At 44.1% G+C, this 21,779-nt stretch overlaps 1 protein-coding gene across 2 annotated transcripts in view; it reads right to left on the bottom strand.

Moving 5' to 3' along the window:
- Window positions 1-1,723, bottom strand: part of OLFML2B (olfactomedin like 2B) — a 28,163-nt gene extending 26,440 nt beyond the window's left edge. For both annotated transcript variants that reach the window (XM_063133740.1, XM_063133748.1), the window contains exon 1: window positions 1,527-1,723. In XM_063133740.1, coding sequence (XP_062989810.1) covers window positions 1,527-1,670 — 144 coding nt within the window. In that variant the 5' untranslated portion in view covers window positions 1,671-1,723. The remainder of the gene's footprint in view (window positions 1-1,526) is intronic.
- Window positions 1,724-21,779: the final 20,056 nt, after the last annotated feature.

The raw sequence follows: 21,779 nt of genomic DNA, 5'->3' as shown, positions 1-21,779 counted from the left end.
TTCAGCTGACTTTAGCCACAGGTGAAAACCAACACAGGCTGATTGAAAACTGCTGCTGTCACAAGCTCAAATAGCCATAGGAAAAGACTCCCTTATAGCACAACCTAATACATATCTACTCAGAAATAAGTCCCCTTGCATTAACTTTCCTGGGAGCAAGTCACATTAAACACAGTGGCATTTTCTACTGAGTAAACAGGCATGGGATTGGGCTGCAGAGCAACAACCTGCATGACTCGGAAGCAAGTAAGTGAAAGCAAATGAGGCCTTATCAGTTCTTTAGCTCCAGCAGGACTGTCGGCAATAGACTCTTCATTACATAGAAACATAATGAATGCTTCATTAGAGTAGCTTTAATGCAACATATTTTGCTCCAAGATATATATTAGCCTACAATCCTAAGCATACTCATTTGGGATTAAGAACACAGAAGTAAATTTGACAAGAGTTCAAAGGAATCCATATCATAGAGAACATGTATCTAAATGGTAAATTCTCACGCATCCTCCTTTAGAATTAATTCACTCCAATTTCAAAGGAACTGATGAACAGGTGTACTTCGCAGCTGAAGTCTGAACACTGTCTTAAGGGGCTTGTAGACAAGGCTCAAGAATATTAAATAAACCTTGCCACACCCACAGAATTGGCATTTGAACTTGAAACACTTTTATCTAGACGCAAATCTACGGAGCTAGCTTCAAAACAGACCTGCTTTTAAGACCACCAGAGCAAATTTAAACTTTATGGAGTTTTAAGAAAATCCTCTCCTCCTAGAACAGGCTCCCACCTGAGCCACATTGCAGCTACATGAGACACTGCTTATGCCTGTAGGTAAGCCACAGATGGAGAACCTCCGCCCCTCCAGATTTTGGGGACTACAAGTCCCATCACCCCCAATAATTGGCCATACTGTCTGGGGCTGATGGGACTTGGGAAGTCCCCAAAATATTTGAAGGGGCAAGGGTCCCCCACCCCTGCTATAAGCTCACTTTCTGTCCTGAGCCTCTTCACCGAGTGGACACCTGTTCCGTAGCAAGTTTACTTAGGCCGTCGCTAGACCTAAGGTTTATCCCAGGATCATCCCGGGTTCATCCCTGCCTGAGCGCTGGATGCCCTGTGTGGCACTTAGATGAACAGGTTTGACCCCAGGACAATCCCGGGATAAACCTTAGGTCTAGCTACAGCCTTAGAGGTAAAGCCCCCTTAATTCAATTCTTTACGCCCTAATCTTTCCAGATGCACAGAAGGCTGGTTAGGCAGTAGCACGGGAAGTCATTCTGCACATGTTCAGAGGGCTCCGTCTTTCTTATGCCTTCACATGTATGCCGGGTAATGGAAACCAGGCTGAATCTAGGCACTTCAAGTTCATCGTTGCCTAAATACTCTGGCGAACTCCTCCGCGCGCTACCGCGCTTGCTCTTTCAGTGGTGGAGCCTCCTAAAAACCAACCCGAAAAGTGGCGGCGGCGGCGGCGCGCCATGGGCCGGGCGGGAATCGTGCTGGCGGCGGCGGCAGGGGCGTCGTACCTGCGAGAGGATGTTCTCCTGGTTCTCCGCCTCGTCCTGCAGGGGGGCGCCGGCGGGGCTTGAGCGCGGGCTGGCGCCGGCTGCGCCCCACCACGCCGCCAGCAGCGCCGCGGAGCAGCAGAGCAGCGCCACGGGCCGCGCCATGGACGGGCGCAGCGGCTAGTGGGCGTCGGGGGGCGAGCAGCGCATGGGGGGCGGCCGGCCGGCAGCGGAGCGGGCAGCGCGCTTGCCTCGCGTCTTCCCGGGACTGGCGAGCGGAGCTGGACCGGCCGCGCCGGCGCGCGCACGCGTGCGAGCTGCGGGGCGTGGAGGCGGTGGGGACACGCGCGCGCGCGCGCGCGCGGACAAGTTGGGCTGGATTCTGCTGCGCTGCCCGGCTGGAGGCGAAGTGGGGCGGGCCAGAAGGCGGCGTCTCCCGCCGACCCACCCATCGCGCACCGCCTTTCCCTCGCTCCTCCTGGGCTATTGTGCGGCTGCGGGAGGAAAGGCAGGGGTTCGATCCTTCGGAGGATGGGAAGGACGGGATGAGGGCGCGGGACAAGGCGCGCGCGCGCTCGCGGAGCCGAAAAGAAAGGGTTCAAAAAGCGGGCGGGCCGCGTTGCGCGGACCCAACCCAGGGTCGGTTCACCAGGGGGCAAGGCGGGCGAGCAGGACCGAACGAGCGCAGTGCCTGCCTGCCTGCCTGCCTGCTTGCAGATGGGTGGTTTTATATCAGAAGGGGGATCACTCGCGCGCGCACACGCAAGCGATGCGATTCAGCCAAAGTGAGGGCTTCCTGCCAATTGTGAATAGAGGGGCATTGATCCAATGTGCATTTACTTAGGAGTAAGTCCAGTATTTAACGAAGTGGAACTTTCTTCTAAGTAAACAAGCATAGAATAAGACTAATCCCTCGACTGGATCTTGCCCTAATTTTTGCTGGTTGGTTGGTTGGTTTGTATTATGAAAAGCCACCAGCAGTTGGTGGCATTATGAGGGCCGACTTGCACGGCAAGCAGGACACAAATCAGAAGAATGTGCTGCTCCGGAGCACAGTAGTGCGGAAGCACATACACCCAACTTGCTGTTGTGTTGGCCCCATGCTGGCTAGGCCATTCTGGGCGTTGAAATCCAAAACATCTGGTTGGGGAAGGCTGTACCGTGACCATGAGTATAGAAGGACAAGAAAGAGCAAATGATGGGACAGATGGCATGATCCTGGCCTGCATGCTATGTAGCCACTGCCATTTGAAGTCCTCAAACACATTTCTGGGAGCCAAAGCTGGGAAAACAGCCCCTCCTGACTGAAATGGACATTGTAAAGGAAGCTTGAGTCAATCAGTCCTTCCCAAGGGTTTGTTCCGGGGTTCCCCACTCCCCACGCTATGGGACCGGTAGTTTCTGGAATAAAGACACACAAACACACCAGGCTGACCAAAGCAAAAGTTTAATACATGTGCATAGCTACTAAGTAAGGCCTTGGTCGACAGCAGCCACAGAAACAATACAAAAACGGTGGGAAATAAAAGGGAAGGGAAAGGGTAGGATGAGGTAGATTTGAATTAGGAAATACTAACCACAAGTCCATCTAAAAGCATGCAGCCACACCACTAGGCCCCCCCTTCTCCCAAATAGTGGCGAGCCTTGTCCTAAAAAAACAGACCCTAAAACATAACAAAACTCTAACTTCCCTCAAGCATCCCAACGGGGTTGCTTCAGATGTCCATCGCCCCAGGCCGAAGACATTCTGAAGCCTAATCCAATTAGCTCTTTTATCCCTCTTCTCCCCGGCTGTACCAACCCCTCCTCCCTAATGAGGGTACTTGATCTTCTTCACACACTTGGTCCAATTAGCTCAACTAGGAGATAGCATACAGGTGCGAGGCCTCTAACTGACCTCGAGACTTCGGAGAAACTCCGGCCCTTGGGAAGCCTCACTCCCACTCTTTCCCATATACCAAGCTGGGTCCTGGCGCCAGCCAGGTCATAAACATATCCACCAGATACCAGCCATAAAACATATCAAACTAATCCTTATCTACCCATCACCACTGTAGTTTACCACCTAACAGGAAAACTGGTACAATTCAGGACTCAACAGCACTTCTCAACCCCCTGGGCCTTCACAGACATGTGCTTCACTCCCTGTGTCTGGACCCTGTGTCTCACCCACTGTGATGGCTAAACTCTGAGGCCTTTTCTCATGTTTATTTATTTATTACATTTCTATACCGCTCAATAGCCGGAGCTCTCTGGGCAGTTCACAAAAATTAAAAACATTCAAAGTATAAAACAACTGTATAAAACCATAATATAAAATACAATATAAAAGCTCAACCAGATAAAAACAGCAGCAATGCAAAATTACACATTTAAAACACCAAGTTAAAATTTATTTATAGACTGTTAAAATGCTGGGAGAATAAAAAGGTCTTCACCTGGCATCTAAAAGCATATAATGTAGGTGCCAAGCAAACCTCCTTAGGGAGCTCATTCCACAGCCGGGGTGCCACAGCAGAGAAGGCCCTCCTCCTGATAGACACCTGCCTCACTTCCTTTGGCAGTGGCTCGTGGAGAAGGACCCCTGAGAATGACCTTAGAGTCTGGGCAGGTACATACAGGAGGAGCTGTTCCTTCAGATAGCACGGCCTCAAGCCGTTTAGGGCTTTAAATGTTAATACCAGCACTTTGAATCGGGCCCGGACCTGGTCTGGCAGCCAATGAAGCTGGAAAAGGACTGGCGTGATGTGATCTCGTTGGCCAGTCCCTGTTAGTAACCGTGCTGCCCTGTTTTGTACCAGTTGAAGTTTCCGGACCGTTTTCAAAGGCAGCCCCACGTATAACGCATTGCAGTAATCCAAACGAGAGGTTATCAGAGCATGGATAACTGTAGCTAGGCTATCACTGTCCAGATAAGGGTGCAGTTAGTATATCAGCCTAAGCTGATAAAAGGTGCTCCATCTCAATGCCAATACATTTGTAACTAAGCAGTGCATTATGTCATTTCTAACTGGTGAGACTTTGGAGTTTAATGGAGCTGGGATTGGTGTCTGTCTCTCAGCTATTCTACCTGACGGCTGCTTGTAGCCATACAACTTTACTTCACCTGCTGTCCTGGGGTGGCCTAGAAGCCATGTGACTGGAGCCATTTTTTATTTAGTGAAATGGCTTGAAACAAAAGTACTTTTCTGTATGTAAGCCTTAAGACCGCAAACCAAACAACTAAGGAAGTCAGCTAATAGCTGCCTAAGTAACCTTCAAATTTTGCCTGCACTTTAATAAACTGTCGTTGTCTAAGTAAGAGTTTTGTCTAAAAGTCTTTTGTTTTATAACAGAGATTGCCAAGATAAGTGGTTATGTACATTCCAAGGACTTCATGTCCAAAGTAACAGGGCAAACTCAGAACTTTATCTGGGGCAGCTGAAGTAGTTTTTCCTCATGGCTTGCATTTGTTTTTGGGGTCTCCAGGTGACACTTAATAGCTTGGTGGTAACAGTTTTAGAGAAGTAATCTTTGCCAGCAGCTTAAATTGCTAAATAAACTTATTGTTTATCCATGCACCGTTACACCTAGGACTTTAAAAGCAATATAAAGTTTTTTTTAAAAAAATCCTTATGCGCCATATGTTGGATAGGCAGTGGTGCAGCTAGGATTGAATCCACCTGCCCCAAAGTCCACCTGCCCCAATGCTAGCGCAGACCCACGCTCCATTTTATTCTTGTAGCCATGATGCTACTGTAATTGGGGAGAGCAATCCTGGAGACCCAGGAGAGTGTTCCAGAGACCACACGATTCTTCAGAGACCTCCTCTGAGGCCATAAAGACTGCTATGACCTTAGCTGGAGGACTTCAGAATCTGATCCCTCCTCCCAGCTCTTCACAGCTGCTGCAGAAAGAACTGTGACAGCTGCTTTCCATGTTCACAAAAGTGGCTTCAGAGGACCTCAGAGAGGTCTGAAAGAGGCGTTCCGGTGGGAGGTGAGAGGAAAGGCCAGGATACAATGTTTCCTAAAGGCCTCTCTAGCCTCAGCCATGCGTCTGCTCTAGGTGTGCTCAGATGCTTATCTAGAGACAAAATGGGGAAAAGGACAGCAGAGAGATGAAAATTACCTGCATTGCTCTTTCTACCTGGCCAGCAGAGCATTGGATACCTGAAAGCCTCTGAGATTGGAGGCTTGGCACAATTCAAAGTGCTGGTTATGACCTATAAAGCCCTATATGGTTTGGGTCTAGGTTATTTGAAAGAACGTATTCTCCCTTATGAGCCTGCCCGTGCTTTGAGATCTTCTGGAGAGGCCCTTCTTTCAGTCCCACCTTCTTCACAGGCACGCTTGGTGGGAACATGGGAGAGGGCCTTCTCGGTGGCTGCTCCGGTGCTCTGGAACTCTCTTCCCGGGGAAGCTAGGCTGGCTCCCTCCTTGACGGGCTTTTGGAAGCAGGCTAAAACTTTCTTGTTCCAGCTGACCTTTGGAGAATAGTCTGGCCCTCCATCTATGTTAATGTCTTATAATTTTGTTGTGTATTTTAAATGTTTATGGTTTTGTTTCCCCCCACATGTATATTTTAAACTTTGTAAGGCTGCCTTGAGGCCCAGCATTGGGCAAAAGGCGGGATACAAATAAATATAATAATAATAATAATAATAATAATAATAATAATAATTTGCATAACTGGACATACTTAGAGTGTGTGTGTGTGTGTGTGTGTACATGTACACACACACACATACCAGGACTGGCAAACAGTTTTGTTTCTAACATATCAGGAATGTAGAAGCAGTTTTAAAACATGCACTAGCAATTATAGGGGGGAAGACAGTGTGTGCTTCACAACTGAGATAATATCCATGACCAGCTAAAGGGAGAGCCATCAAATTAGTTAGCTGTACCACTGCAGATAGGCCTATCAATACTTGTCAGCCATGATAGCTAAATGGAGCCTACATTTAGGCATATGCTGAGGATAAACAAGGGCAAAGGACTGAGGACTGTTGGGAAAAGAACGTTGGACTTGATGGCCTTAGTTTGATCTAGCAAGGTTCCTCCCATGTACTTAAAAAGCTACACAAACTATATGCATTTGCTTCACTGCAAATGTTGAAGATTTTTGCCCCCACAGTATGCATTGTTCATATAACTATGTTAAATAGAGGTGGGGAACATTAAATTTTAGAGTCAGTTGGCAAGTCCCTAAAACTAGAGGGCATTCATCTGAGACTTCTTAAAAATGTAAATGGGAAATGGTTCATCTTCTAACTAAAATATGTAACATTGCTAGAATCAGCCTGATTACTAAAGGATTCTAAAGTAAAACATCAAATTTTTGAAAAGGAATCCAATTTCTTTCTCAGGTAAATTAACCTAATTTCTCAGGTAAATTGGTTAAAGACATTAACGCTGTAGTTGTGTGCCAGAGGTGGGCAACATGCTCCTCCCCCATGTAGCCCCCCTCCCAAAATGGCACTTTTAGTGCTATGGACTAGTTTGCAAACTATCAAATTTTATAACTTTTTTGGTGGGGTGCCCTTGGAGTGCACAGCGTGCCATGCAGTGTAGCCTCCTGCATCAGAAGAACAGTTGTTCAGGAGGAACAACCTCTGCAAATTGTTTGTTTGCCAACCTTTGAGAGGGATAGCAAACGTAGGATAAGGATAACAGCATTAAATAACAGCATTCTGTCAAAACATTAAATTTCTTTTTAAAAGAAGAAGAAGAAGAAGAAGAAGAAGAAGCCGATCATGTTTATTTATTTGCTTCTTAGGTTTTTTTTACTTACTCCTTCTGGAAGTCTCAGGGTGTCTTACAGCTTTTCCAGTGCTTTAAATATAATTAAATACAATGAAAGGGGATTACTGTCTCTGCAGAGGCCATCAGTGAGGGAGGAAGCCGCCAGGGTCCATCGTGCCTGGGTCCAGCTCCAGCTCAGAGCCCCCTCCCTCCTGCTGCCAGCTGTCACTGCTGAACTTTGCAACTAAGAATGTGGTGCCTGAATTTGCTTTTCTTCCCCCTCCTCCTCCTCCCTCCCAATCCCCTTTCCTTTTGTGTCATGTCTTTTAGATTGTAAGCCTGTGGGCAGGGACTGTCAAGAAATACTTTTGTAAGCCACCGTGAGAGCCTTTTTTTGGCTGAATGGCAGCATAAAAATGCTTAAATAAATAAATAAATACTTGGACTTACCTATGATTAAAAATAATAAATGGACATTTTCCATAATCGAGGGAAGTCAGGAATGGAGACTCTCAAAGACCTATATTGAAACTCATTGAACTAAACTTATTAATACATTATCTGAAGTCTGGGATGACCAGTGAGGTGGCCAAGCTTGTGGGTGACATCAAATTATTCAGGTTGTGAAGCACAATGCAGATTACGATGTGCCCCCAAAATATATCTCCAAATAACAGAATGGCAAATAAAATTCAATGCAAATAAGTGCAAAGGATTAGCACTCAACTGGGGAAAAAAACCCATTAACTTTTTATGGAGAATCCTGTTATTGCCAGGTTGTTGCATTCTAGTGTTCTCTGTTTTCCTTTTGTTGATTTCCCCGGACCTGATATGTTGCCTTTTCTTTAATTATTTGCACTAAAATGCAGTTTAAGCACCAGTCTGTTTAATGTGGACAAAGAAATCACAACTGAGGTTTTTAAGGGTTACTGTGTTTTTCATTAAAAGCTTCCCCCTTGCACTTTCTGCTGCTGTTATTGCTTCCTATTCAGCACATCTGGGGGATAAGTGATACTTAGCTTTTCATTGATCAGTTCCTGATCCCTATGGGAGGAAGGCAGGTTTAATTACTCATTTCTTTCATTGGGGTGGTGGGTACTGGTTCACTATAAAACGAAGAAGCTATCAAGAGGGCAAAGCTTGTAAGGAAGGAAACTATTAAATAATGTAAGTAGAGGACCTTTGCTGAATGAACCTACTTGTGAGTAAATGCTGTAGAAGAATCTAGTGCATGGGGAAAGTGCACTGCTGGATAAAATAATGCTATATTGTGTGGAATTACCATTTTAATTCTGCTCCCAGGTCATTGCAGAACAGCAACGTTCCCTTGATGTTAAAGGGCCCTAGCATGGAAGCAACCTGGAACAGAAATCCCCATTTCATATATATACATTGATGGGGTGTGAATTGGCTGCTCCAGGAAAGAGATCTTGGAATTCTGGTAGAGAACTCACTTAAAACATAAATTCTCCTGTAGCAGTGAGAAGACAAATTGAGTTTTGGGAATTATTAGAAGCCCCGTCACACCTAGTCAAATGCGCAGCTCCCGTTGCTTCTTCTGTCGCCGCTCTCACGTCGCTTCCTGAAAACAGGAAGTAATTAGCCGCATTCAGTCTGGTAGGAGAGAGAGAGCAGCAACCGGACTTAATGAGCGTTTTTTTGCAGCACAATAATGGCCAGAAGGGGTGGAAGACGGGCGAGAGGCAGACGACGTCATGTGAGTAATTTGCGAGTGGCCAGTAATGAGCATGCAGTCAAACGCTTGTTGGATGGAGCTTTAGAACTGGAATTGAAAATAAATAGCTAGTATCATAATGATACAATGGCTATGGTGTGGTCACATTTGGAATACTGTGTGGTGTTCTGCTCCCTCCGTCACAAAAAGGGCACTGTAGAAATGGAAACGTACAGAAAAGGGCAACTATAATAATCAAGGTTTGGAACATGTTCCCTATGAAGACAGGCAAAAACATTTGGGTATTTTTAGTTCAGGTGTCTATGCCACATAATCACATTCCACAGAGCATTAACAACTTCAACAGACATTCTGGCTGGAGGAAACAAATTACTTTTTGCACAATAAAATATTGTGTTTTCAGTGCTGGGGAAACATGATATCCCCTATATAAATGCAACATTGAGGAAAGGCCTCCAGACCCCTGCAACAAAGGAATAACAACTGCTTATTTACCATGCAAAAATGCTGTTGTCTGGATAGGGCCTAACTGGTTTATTCCAGCATGGGATTTTGCAAGGAAGAGCCTACTTCATCATTTGCATGATGGACTGAGAACAGGGCAGGTATGTCTGCAGTGTGTTAAACCTATGGAGGTAAAAATTAGAAACTAAAAAACACTGGCCACAATCCAACCAAAGTTAAGCGCTCCCATATAATAATAAGGATGCACAGAAGCAGCCTTTCATGCCAATTCCCGATGGAAATATACATCCCATCTACATTGTGAGATCTACCCCATTGAACTGGATGGATATCCCTTGATGCAAAAGGAGGTGCACGATCACATCTAGGGCTACTAGTTAGTTTATATGTTTAGTTGCCAAAAACTACAGCTGCATTGGCGCTTCTAAATCCCATGGAACTAAGAGTAGATCCAATCATGTTAGTAACATTCTAAGAACCCAACCTTTTAAAAACAAAGATTTAGCCTTCAAGGTTGCAGAGAGAAAAACCTGTTAATATGCTGGAAGTTTTTGCTAAAATCAGAATGACTCTGTACAATGCTTTCCATTCTCAAGGGGCGTAACACAGCAGAATCTTGTGTTTCTCTCTGCATCCTTCCGATGCTCTCATGGAAATGGTCTAGTTCTTATAAAAAGCATATGAGATGTTTCATACTGTACCAAGTGATAACTCACATGAAAGAATGCCGGTGATGGCTCACCAGAAATAATATTCATCCACATGCAAATGGTCCACATAAGTCCACATCCACATAGAAAAATAGCACATCAAGGAACAGCTAGACTAGAATTCTACTTCCTGACTTTTTTTTTTTAGTGGAACATGGTTTGATATTGGCTTGTTTCAAACAAACAATAGTTACCATTAACCTCCATTTATCAATTTGGATAAAATGGCAAGCTGTGATTAAGCAAAAGTGGAAGTAAAAGCTTTTGAACTCTTCAGAATTGTGCCAGAGGCATGGGGAGAATGATGGAGCTTGAGGTTCACTGTGCGTAGTTCTCATCAATATGACCATAGAATCATAGAATAGCAGAGTTGGAAGGGGCCTACAAGGCCATTGAGTCCAACCCCCTGCTCAGTGCAGGAATCCACCCTAAAGCATCCCTGACAGATGGCTGTCCAGCTGCCTCTTGAATGATTTAGCACAGCTTTCCATAACTTGGCACCGTTTAGCCATGTTTGACTAAAAGTCTCATCATCCCCGTGATAGGGATGCTGGGAGTTGTAGCCCAGCACCTCTCAAGGGTACCCGGTTGGGAAAGGTTGGCTTAGCATGACACCCACATGCAGTCCATGGCAGGGAGGCTCTGCTAAGGTCTCTGTTGCTCTTCACACTGGACCACTGGAGTGCTTTGTATGTGTCTTGATTCACAAACATGGTGGCAAACTCATTTGTTTAAGCCAGGGTCTGTTCCAATCACATATAAACATAAGGCCAAAAAAAAAAAAAAATACAAGCAGGCAGGCAATAAGTGATGCAAAAATAAAATAAAATTGAAGAGCATATTTCTAAAAGTATTAAGAGCAACAAAGCAAGAGACCAGCTAGGAAGGCAGTTGGATGACAAGGGAGTTAAGTATGGTAAAGGAGGAAGATGAGATTGCAGAGAAACTGAATTAATAGTTTGTCTTCACTAATGAGGATATAGTGCAGATACCCATTGAACTGACATTTTCAGGAAGGGCATTTGAAGAACTAAGGCAAATATTAGTGGCAAGTGATGTTTGAACCCCACATAAAAAAATTTTAGACCCCCGTCAAAATTATTTAGACTCCCTGTAAAAATTATGTGACTGAGGCAGGGTGCTGGCACCATAAAGGTTTTTTTTTAAAGAGCCCCAGCCCAGCCCGGCTCCTTCTCTCTGCTGACCCCCGCTACTTGTGGGGAGGAGGGAAAAAGTTGGTGTGGGCACCCACACCACCCTCAGTCCTCGGGTTTGTCCCGGGACCACGGGAAAATCTGGGAGAAAAGTGTTTGCAGATATCCAGGGGCTTGGAGAGACCATCTCTATCTGCTCCCAGGATCCCCTGTGCATGATGCGGATGCACAGGGACGATCCAGGGATGATCCCTGGGGAAAAGACTGATGTAGAAATCTTTGCGCCCTGACTCTGCAGCCACTCCTGAAGCCATGGGATCTGTGCCCCACATTATAGTATCATTTGCCAATAAAACTTTTTTTTTAATCAGATGAGTGATATACAATTCATTGCCGTTCCCACACATTTGCTCTATAGACAGATTTCTGATGTACAAGCCAGGGACAGCTGGATATTTCATTCTGCATCTCATTTTCATTTCCTGAATGTTCCCTCTATGGATTGTCTAAACTCCAAAGTGGCCATCCTTTGGTAACTTCATTCATTTACCCACATAATATACACTTTTCCCCATTTTAAGTTCTGTTTTTGGAAACATCCATTAAACTTTGCAATCATTGGTAGATTTGAGGTAGGTGATTTGCTGAGATAGTGGAAATTCCATCAGATATTTTGCCCACTGGCTAAATACAGCCTTTTCAACTGTTTAGTAAATTGCAGGTTTTAGTTCCCATCAGCTGTAAAGCAGCGAATTCCTTCTCAGCAGCTTCTTCTTTAGAAAGAATTAATCATTCCACTCCCTCACCAGTGTCTTAATTTAGCTTTCAAATAAATCTTTTCTCCCTAAAGAGGCAGACAATTTAAATTAATTTTTCACTCAACAGGATTTGTCTGAACAAAGCCCCAGGGATTTGTTCCTTAGACATTCACTATACTTTGCAAACTACTCTAAAGAAAGGCATCATCAAGCCAGTAAAAATATCAGCAAGGAGAGAGGAAAAACAGTCAAGAAAAAAAAGTAGCAATGTGAACAAGGAAGAAAGAGGTGAAGGGTTAAAAACCACAATTGTATTAGTTCCTTTTAAGAGCCTCTTATTGTTTATGTAAGATTACACGTGATATAAAAAGGTAACATCTCCTACAAAGCCACATGAAATTGGGTCTGGACAAATCTCTCCCTAACCCAAATTCATGCCAAAATCCCAGCTTGCAGAGGATCAATTTCCACATCTGGGACTTACCCAGTTCCAGGATGTGAGATATCAAGTTTCAAAAGAGTTGTCTGGGCCCTCTAGGCCTTAACTTGTTAGTGTGAAATCTTCCTGCATAATGCAGTGTCAATGGCATAGTTTAAAGACTCTTGGAGCTTTATCACACCCGTGTTATAGTGTGCAATCACTGAGAATTGCGTGCAAAGGACTCGGAAGTTTTCCAGTTTATAATCTGCTTTTATTGTGAAGGACTCCCATGCATCCGGCTTTAATTGTGCTTCTTAACCAAAAGAAGTGCAATATTTTGCTACTAGTTTTTGAGCGTATCATTTGTTGTTTTCTGAGCGGCCACTGGGGCGCAGGAGCAGGATTTGAAGAAAAATTAAACAAATGCTTATATTTGCATAAACTTTCAAGATTAAGACATCAAGAGCTTCATCCCACATACCTGTTTCCCTCGAATTATCCCCTACAACGCTAAGCTGTCGCCGTTAATATCTTAGTAATAGATATTAAGGAGAGCTTTAAGCATACCAAATTTGAATCAGATTGGGTCATCCGTTGATTATTTATGATTTTTTTACATTTCCCCCTTAAACCCACTTCCTGGTATGCAAAAGGTTCGCTGCCGCCAGGTAGCAACAACAACAACAGCGACAGCTTAGTGCTGTAGGCAATAATTCGAGGAAAACAGGTACGTGGGATGAAGCTCTTAAACTATGCTTGTGAACATGGGAATGCCCCTAGATCATGAAGCATCACTTTTGGGACTTCTACTGGATGCTATTCCAGAGCATGGACTGTGTGGTAGAATTCGTTGTGGATTCTCCAGTGCATTTCAGAATTGTAGCAGAGAATGAAATTAATGGGAATTGCACTTCTTATAGCTTCATTTCATAGAGTTTGTGAAGGGAGAATTCTCAGTGGATTTTACTCATTGGCACCAATCCAGAGATTGTATGCAGTACTCAGAGCAGGCACTTAACAATGGGTTAAACTTGGGCTGGTAGTGAGCACCTGCTCACTGAATGTGTGTAATCCTAAAGTTGGATCCAGATTTAGAGCTCCACCAGATGAGTGTTTTATTGCACGCTTGTTACTGGGCACACACAGATTTCTGCGGGTCCCTTTCACGACAACGCCTGCCTCCTGCTCCTTGTAGCCTTCTTTGCGCCACACAAAAAAACACCCCAGTAAGTCTGACTTAGTTTTAAAGATGGAAGTCGCTGCTATCTCCGGCTGTGTGCAGGAGAAGCATCATGATCAAAACGTCCCACTCAATGGCCCATGTGCACGTTGTTTACTTTCTCTTTCAAAAGAGGAAATAATGAAGGACAAACGCATGGGCGGGGAAGCAATGGTAAGGAAACACAATTTTCTCCATGTGCTGACGCTCTTAGTCATAGTTAGAGTAGAAATACTGAGAACAATAGAATTTAGATTAGTCTTGACTAACTTTAATGGCCGGGGAAGGCAACGGCAAACCACCCCGCTATAAGGCCTGCCAAGAAAAACGTCAACGAAAGCTGGTGTCCCTCCAAGAGTCAGTAATGACTCAGTGCTTGCATGAGAGGTTCCTTTCCTTTTCCCATGACTAACTTAAATTCCATTGATTACAATGGATCTACTGTAAGTATGACTACATCTGTATCCAGTTGCTGATCTCCTTGAAGGAAGTGTGAGATATATGTGCTAATTAATATGTGAGGTAGGAGATTAGTTACCATCTCCTTATTTTAACTGCTGCATCAACATAAAGTAGTAATTATTGTGTTAAATAGGCTTCTCCACATTAGGGACGTTTAGACCCTACTACTTCAGGTGTGTAGTGTTTCATCTAGGGATGTGCTCCACTCCGATTAGAAGCGGAGAATCAGAAGCAAATTGGCCTGCTCCGCCTTGCCCAGAGGTGGAGTAGAAGCGGACCGGGGACCCGTAGAAGCACGGCGAAGAGAAGCGCCCATACGCGGAGCGCTTCTCTTTTCGCGGACCGATCCGATCGCCATTTTGAAAAATTTCGCCCATAGGATTGCATTGCAGAAAAGAATAGGGGATAACTGTGTTGTTTTTTAAGCTATCTTTCTGAAACTTCTTGTGCTTGGAGAGTCGTGGCTGGGGGTCATTTTGAGCCTACTCTCAGCTCTCTGCGTGCTGCGGTTCACTTGCTAGAATTTTTGGAAAAGTCGGGTAAAACAGCGGGAAAATGTACCTTTTTCGAAGGGCTGAGGGGCAGAGTCAACTCCCGGTCATGATCACATGATCCCAAAGTTGGAGGAGGGGATAGGCAAAACGGGTAACTTGGGATTCTGGGAACTTCTTTTTCTTAGTCTGAACGGACTTTTCCCAGTGTTTTTTAAAACAGTAGCCCCACCAAATGCACAAACACAACCTGAAATCATATACTAAGCCAATAATAAGAGATAGAAAACACAGCACTGCTCCCCACCCTAACTTTGGGGAACAACTGAATAGATGTGGTGCAAGGGGATGAGCTCCCCTAGGGCATGGACGTGCCCTGTGTGCACTCTCCTGTCCTTGGAGGGCCATCAGAGCCCTCCAAAGGTAAATCACTGGAGAGAATGCCTATCATGAGTTGAAGTGATCGTTTGCTTCTTAAAGACTGGTACCTAGACAGGACCAGTCAAATTGGCAGATGATTCCCCCTCCCCTTGGGCACGTCCACTCCCCTCTTACTGGTAAAAGACAGATATAGCCTTTTAAAAAAAATCTTCTTGTTGTTTATTCAGCAACACTGCTGCTTTTAATTCCACCCCTCCTTTGTTTATTTATTTATTCCATTTTATATGCATTACTGGCTTTGAAACTATCCTTGGCTCACTTCCTTGTGCCCCCAGAAATGTCTGCTGCCTGCCTGCCTTCCCTCCCTCCTCCCCTGCCCACCTCACAGGGATAGTTTTTGTGTGTCTTGCTTTGACTCAGGGGAGAAGTCCTTCCTGTGCTCAAGTTCCAAATCAATTTTTCAAGTGTGGAAGAAGATTCATATTTAGGTTTATCTCTACTCCCCAATTCATGGCATGTTGGGATTTCCTTTGAAATGGGCCCATTGAGCTGTCTGCAGATACTGGGGTGTCCGACTTTCATAAATTCCCCAAAAATCCGGGGATGATGGGATTGGCTTGAAACTTGGCATCCATGTGGACACATGGGTAAGCTGTCATGGGACCAAAGGTGAGGTTTCTGACATGCAAATTAACGTAGTTGTAGCATGGGACTTGATTTGGCATGAGTTAAAAGGTTAGAGCCCTGCCAAAAATCAGGGGATGATGGGATTGCCTTGAGTCTTGGCATGCATGTGTATCCCTGATTAAGCTATCATGGTGCCGAGTTTGAGGTTTCTAATGTGCAAATTGATGGAGCTATCGAAAGGGGTGTGAATGGGGTGCCCGATTTTCAAAAATTCCCCAAAAATCAGGGGATGATGGGATTGGCTTGAAACTTGGCATGCATGTGTATACCATGGTGTCAAACTTGAGGTTTCTAACTTTAACAGAAAAAAAGTTGTATACTTTTTTAGCTTTCAATGCAAGCCTATGGGGGGGGAAAACGGAGCTCCGATCTGGATCCGGAGCTCCGCAGCAGAGTGGAGCGGACATAGGCGGAGCGGGGGCAGAGCGGAGTGGCCCGATCCACAAATCGCGGCTCTGGAAGAGAAGCGGAGCGGGGGGGTCCGTGCACACCCCTAGTTTCATCCCCTACCCCTGCATGACCTTTTGTAAAATCCTCAAATTAAACAAAATGAAACAAAAAACCACCAAGGTGTGAAACAATACTGAGAAATCCCTCCCCCCACCCAACTTTCATGTAGAAAAATATATGGCACAGTATGAAGTGGCATAGGTTAGAGGGAAACATTTTACTTAATTTTGGAGCTATTACTCCAAACAGGAAGCAGAAATTGTCAGGCCAGACACCAGATTCCATGTGGAACTGCAGGAGAAAGGCATATAGCCTTTGATAATAATCAGTCAAATCAGAAAATAGCTGAAATGCATACAAGCAAAACAAGAACATGAATTGCAGGGGGGTAGAAAAACACCTTGTGATTCTAGCAGAGGCCTTGTGATACTGGCAGAGTTAGAAATATAAACTGGAGATCACACAGGACTCAAGGTTTCCATGGGCACTTCAAGCCTTAAGAGGTGCTAATTCTGTTACCTTAAAATACCCAGTTCTCTGGCTGAGTCCCAACACGTAAACTAAGAGGCCCTCACTCTGTCAGAATCTCCTGCAGAGTTCTGAGCTATAACAACAAACCATTGCTGACAGAGGTCTCCTGTGCTGGCGAACCTGGGGCCATGGTTTTTGTTCTATGGCTCGTCATCCAACTGTAAAGCCACGTGTGACTGCTCAGATCATGAATATATGCTCCTGGTCAGCTTACATCTGATTATATGTTCACCTATGGTAGATATACATGACAAATAAAGAGCACAGTAGCAACTTTGACTCTATGATCCATTTTAATTGTTATTTAATTATTTATTTCTGATTGCATCCTGATTCCTCTCCTTGTATTCTTTGTATCTGGCTTCCCGCTTCCCCACTGTCCATGATGGCATGACTTAAGCAACAATTAGTTTAAAATAAAACTTAATATAAACAACCAAGTAAACTGAGCATTATGTATCTAAATATCCCAGTGGCACATCTTGAAAGTCCACCAAATTCGGCATTTATGTAAATTATCTTTGAACTTTGATACAGAACCTGAAAATCAGCTTTCATTTAAAAGCTGCAGACCTTCAAACACATTTCCCTGCAGCTTGAATTGAATTGATTGGATTGAATAAGTTTTCTATAACATGAGTCCAAAATTACAAAAAACCCTCTCATACTGTGGAAAGGATTTATCTGGATTTATCTAGTTAGAGAGTTGTAAGTGTCTCAGAAAGTCCTGGATTTAAATCCCTACTCAGACATGGTGCTTGCTTGCTTTGCTTTGGCAAATTACTCTCTCTTGTCTAACTAACAGGCTTATTGTGAATATAAAATGCAATAAATGGCCATGTACGTCATTCTGATCCCCTTGGAGAGAGAATGGGATACATGAGCTAAAATTAAATAATAATAATGCTATTTGTAAATGAATTTCAGTCTGCTCAGGGAAATTGTAACCATCGAAGGGACATGGATTGGGATTCCCAATTGCTGTTCAGTGAAATGCCGCTAAAGCCAAATTAATGTTCTGTCAAGTGCAGTTACAGTTTCCCTTCAGAGAAGAGGAGGTAGAGGGGGTCTCCCCAAGTCCTCTCCATGGTTACCATTTTTAAAACCTGAATGGCCTAGTATGTCTGCAAGAATCAGCTGATTCTGTGAAATCCATTCAAGTACTTTTAGAGATGTTCATATGGGGAAAAAAGTGTGTCTTAGAATTGAAGAAATACGCTCGTTTCTGCAGCCAGCTCCACACCAACAAAACAAATTAGTTGGCCCTTCCATTTGATTTTGAGCTTCATCCCATGTACCCGTTTCCCTCGAATTATCCCCACAGTGTAAAGCTGTCATTGTTGTTGTTCTTAGCTAAATCACACCCCGGGCGGCAGCGCTCCTAAGATCCTTTGCATACCAGGAAAAGGGTTTGGGGGGGGGGGGAATGTAAAAAATCATTAAAAAATCAATAGCTGACCCAATCTGATTCAAATTTGGTATGCTGAAAGCCCTCCTTAATATCTATTACTGTGCTATTCCTTGAAACACTGGCATGTTTGAAACACATAAATAATATCTATGTTGATGTCTTTATCTTTAAAACTTACGCAGATGTAAGCATTTGTTTAATTTGAAGTTTAAAAATATCAAATCCTGCTCCTGTGCCCCCAGTGGCTGCTCGGAGAACAACAAAAGATTCGTTCTTAAAGGAGTCCAAAATACATTGGACAAATAGCAGCTTTGGGGGAATTTTGATTGGGAAAACAGCCTGGGGAAGACTGAATCTGATTTCTCCCTCTCCTTGCTTCCACCATGGCTTTTTCTAACATTTTAAAAATACAGGAGATCCAGATTGTATGTCACATCCAGTTGTACCCTGAATCTGTCAGTGCTACCTAAAAGTCTGCATGTTGTTTCCACCAGAGAAATCAGTCCAGTAAGGACTGATTTCTGTTTCCCTTTTCTCTCTCTTTTTAACTGCCAAATCTTTCTTGTCTCTGTCTTTTCTTTTTTTTCAAATGTTACAGTCTAAACATCAAAAGACAACATCCCACCTCCCCCACAATGAGCCAGAAGCAAAGGATGTTTGCTTCTTGTTCAACAATGAACAAGAGGCAGAAGGTAGGTCAACCAAGAAGAAGAGAAGAGTAGTCGTTGTGGGAGACTCCCTGCTGCGTGGGATTGAATCCCAAGTATGTCGTGAAGACCCATGGACTCGCCAGGCACGCTGTCTCCCTGGAGCACAGATTAGAGATGTGACTGAAGGGTTACCGAAGCTCATAAAGTCCACGGACACATACCCCTTTCTTCTCATCCATGTGGGAACAAATGATGTCGCCAAGAAGAGCTACGAAGAAATCATTTCAGACTTTGAAGCTCTGGGAAGGAAACTTTGGGGCCCAGGTAGTTTTCTCATCCATCCTCCCGGTTCTTGGAAGAGGATTAGAAAGGGAAAGAAAAATACTCCGGATGAACGACTGGCTATGAAGGTGGTGCCGACATGAGAGTTTTGGATTCTGGGACCACAAGCTACACTACTTGTAACATGGACTGCTGGCAAGGGATGGGTTGCCCCTCACAAGGGCTGGAAAGAATGTGTTTGGCCACAGCATGAAGAACTTGATCAGGAGGGCTTTAAACTGAATTTTACGGGGGCGGGAGACGTAAACTTCGAGGCAACAATGGATGAAGGCCAATGCACCACAGTACAGAGAACAGCCCCAATAGTGCCCCAAAATAGTGTCCGGAACAATGTAGGAACAAAGCCAGACTATAAAACACATGGTCTTCGATGTCTGTATACGAATGCCCAGAGCATGAGAAACAAACAGAACGAACTTGAACTCTTATTACATGAAGGCAAATACGACTTGATAGGTATAACTGAAACTTGGTGGGATGACTCCCATGACTGGAATATAGCAATTGAAGGATATAACTTGTTCAAAAAGAACAGAAGAAATAGAAAGGGAGGTGGAGTTGCACTATATGTTAAAAATACCTATCCCTGCACAGAAATACAGGCGGATCAGACTGGGAGCCCCATCGAGAGCGTCTGGATTAAAATAAATGGGGCAAGGAATAAAAAGAATATGATAATCGGAGTCTACTACCAACCACCCAATCAAGGAGAAGACGAGGACGAAACTTTTGAGAAACAAATTGCCAGTGTTTCAAGGAAGTGTGATGTAGTAGTGATGGTGGACTTCAATTACCCTGATATCTGTTGGGAGACCAATACTGCCAAAAGCGGCCCTTCCAAGAAATTCCTGACATGTGTAGGTGATAACTTTCTCCTACAGAAAGTGGAGGAAGGAACTAGAGGATCGGCAATCCTTGACTTGATATTGACCAATAGGGATGACTTAGTGGATAAAGTGGCAGTTACGGGAACTCTGGGAGAAAGTGACCACGTCATACTTGAATTCTTGATTATGAAGGAGACAAAAGTTGAGTGTAGGCATACATGTACTCTGGATTTTAGGAAAGCTGATTTTAATAAACTCAGAACTATGATAAGTAAGGTCCCATGGCAAATGAGCCTAATGAGAAAAGAAGTGCAGAGTAAGATGCACTTACTCTGGGTGGGAGTATTTAAAAGATGGGTGGGAGTATTTAAAAAAGGAAATTTTAAAGGCACAGTTACAAACAATTCCAACAAGGAGAAAAGATAGAAGACAACAGAGGAAACCAATATGGCTCCACAAAAAGCTTAGAGATGACCTGAAAACAAAAAGGGATACATATAGGAAGTGGAAGGAAGGCCACGCTACAAAAGAAGAGTACAGACAAGTGGCACAGAAGTGCCGAAATGGCGTCAGGAAGGCTAAAGCTCAGAATGAGCTGAGTTTAGCAAGGGATGCTAAAAGCAATAAAAAGGCTTTCTTCAGATACGTGAGTAGTAAAAGACAGAGGAAAGAAATGGTGGTTCAACTGCTTAATGAGGATGGCAAATTGATAACAGATGACAAAGAAAAGGCTGAAGTGCTCAATTCCTACTTTGCCTCAGTCTTCTCTCAAAAGCGGGTCTATGACCCCCCTGGAAAAAGTGAAGCAGAAGTTGAGGGGGCAGGATTACAGTTTGAGATAGATAAACAAATGGTCAAAGAACACCTAATTTCCTTGAATGAGTTCAAATCCCCAGGGCCCGATGAACTGCATCCAAGAGTAATGAAGGAGCTAGCGGAAGAACTCTCAGAACCTTTGTCTATTATCTTTGCAAAATCATGGAAGACGGGTGAGGTGCCGGACGACTGGAGGAGGGCTAACGTTGTCCCTGTCTTCAAAAAAGGGCAAAAAGGAGGAACCTGGGAACTACAGACCAGTCAGTCTGACATCCATCCCTGGAAAATTCTGGAGCAGATTATAAAGAAGTCAATCTGTAAACACCTTGAAATCAATGCGGTGATCACTTGAAGCCAACATGGATTTGTCAAAAACAAGTCCTGTCAGACAAATTTAATCTCATTTTTTGATAAGGTAACCTCCCTTGTGGACCATGAGAATGCTGTGGACGTCATATATATTGACTTCAGCAAAGCTTTTGACAAAGTGCCCCATGATATTCTGATTAACAAACTAGCTAAAAGTGAGCTAGATGGAACAACTATTAGGTGGATTCACAGTTGGCTACAGAATCGGACTCAAAGAGTACTTATCAATGGAACCTTCTCAAACTGGGGAGAGGCAACGAGTGGGGTACCGCAGGGCTCAGTCCTGGGCCCAGTGCTCTTCAACATTTTTATTAATGATTTGGACGAGGAGGTGCAGGGAATGCTTATCAAATTTGCAGATGACACCAAATTGGGTGGGATAGCTAATACCCCGGAAGACAGAAACAAACTTCAAAGTGATCTTGATAGGCTGCTGGGCTGAAAACAACAGGATGAAATTTAATAGGGATAAATGCCAAGTTCTACATTTAGGAAATAGAAACCAAAGGCACAGTTACAAGATGGGGGATACTTGGCTCAGCAATACTACAAACGAGAAGGATCTTGGAATTGTTGTAGATTGCAAGCTGAATATGAGCCAACAGTGCGATATGGCTGCAAGAAAGGCCAATGCTATTTTGGGCTGCATTAATAGAAGTATAGCTTCCAAATCACGTGAGGTACTGGTTCCTCTCTATTCAGCCCTGG

The sequence above is a fragment of the Elgaria multicarinata genome, chromosome 1 (genome assembly GCF_023053635.1).
Source record: "Elgaria multicarinata webbii isolate HBS135686 ecotype San Diego chromosome 1, rElgMul1.1.pri, whole genome shotgun sequence".
Classification (NCBI taxonomy): domain Eukaryota; kingdom Metazoa; phylum Chordata; class Lepidosauria; order Squamata; family Anguidae; genus Elgaria; species Elgaria multicarinata.
Note: the sequence above shows the minus strand (reverse complement) of the source record. Positions and strands in the feature narration are given on the sequence as shown.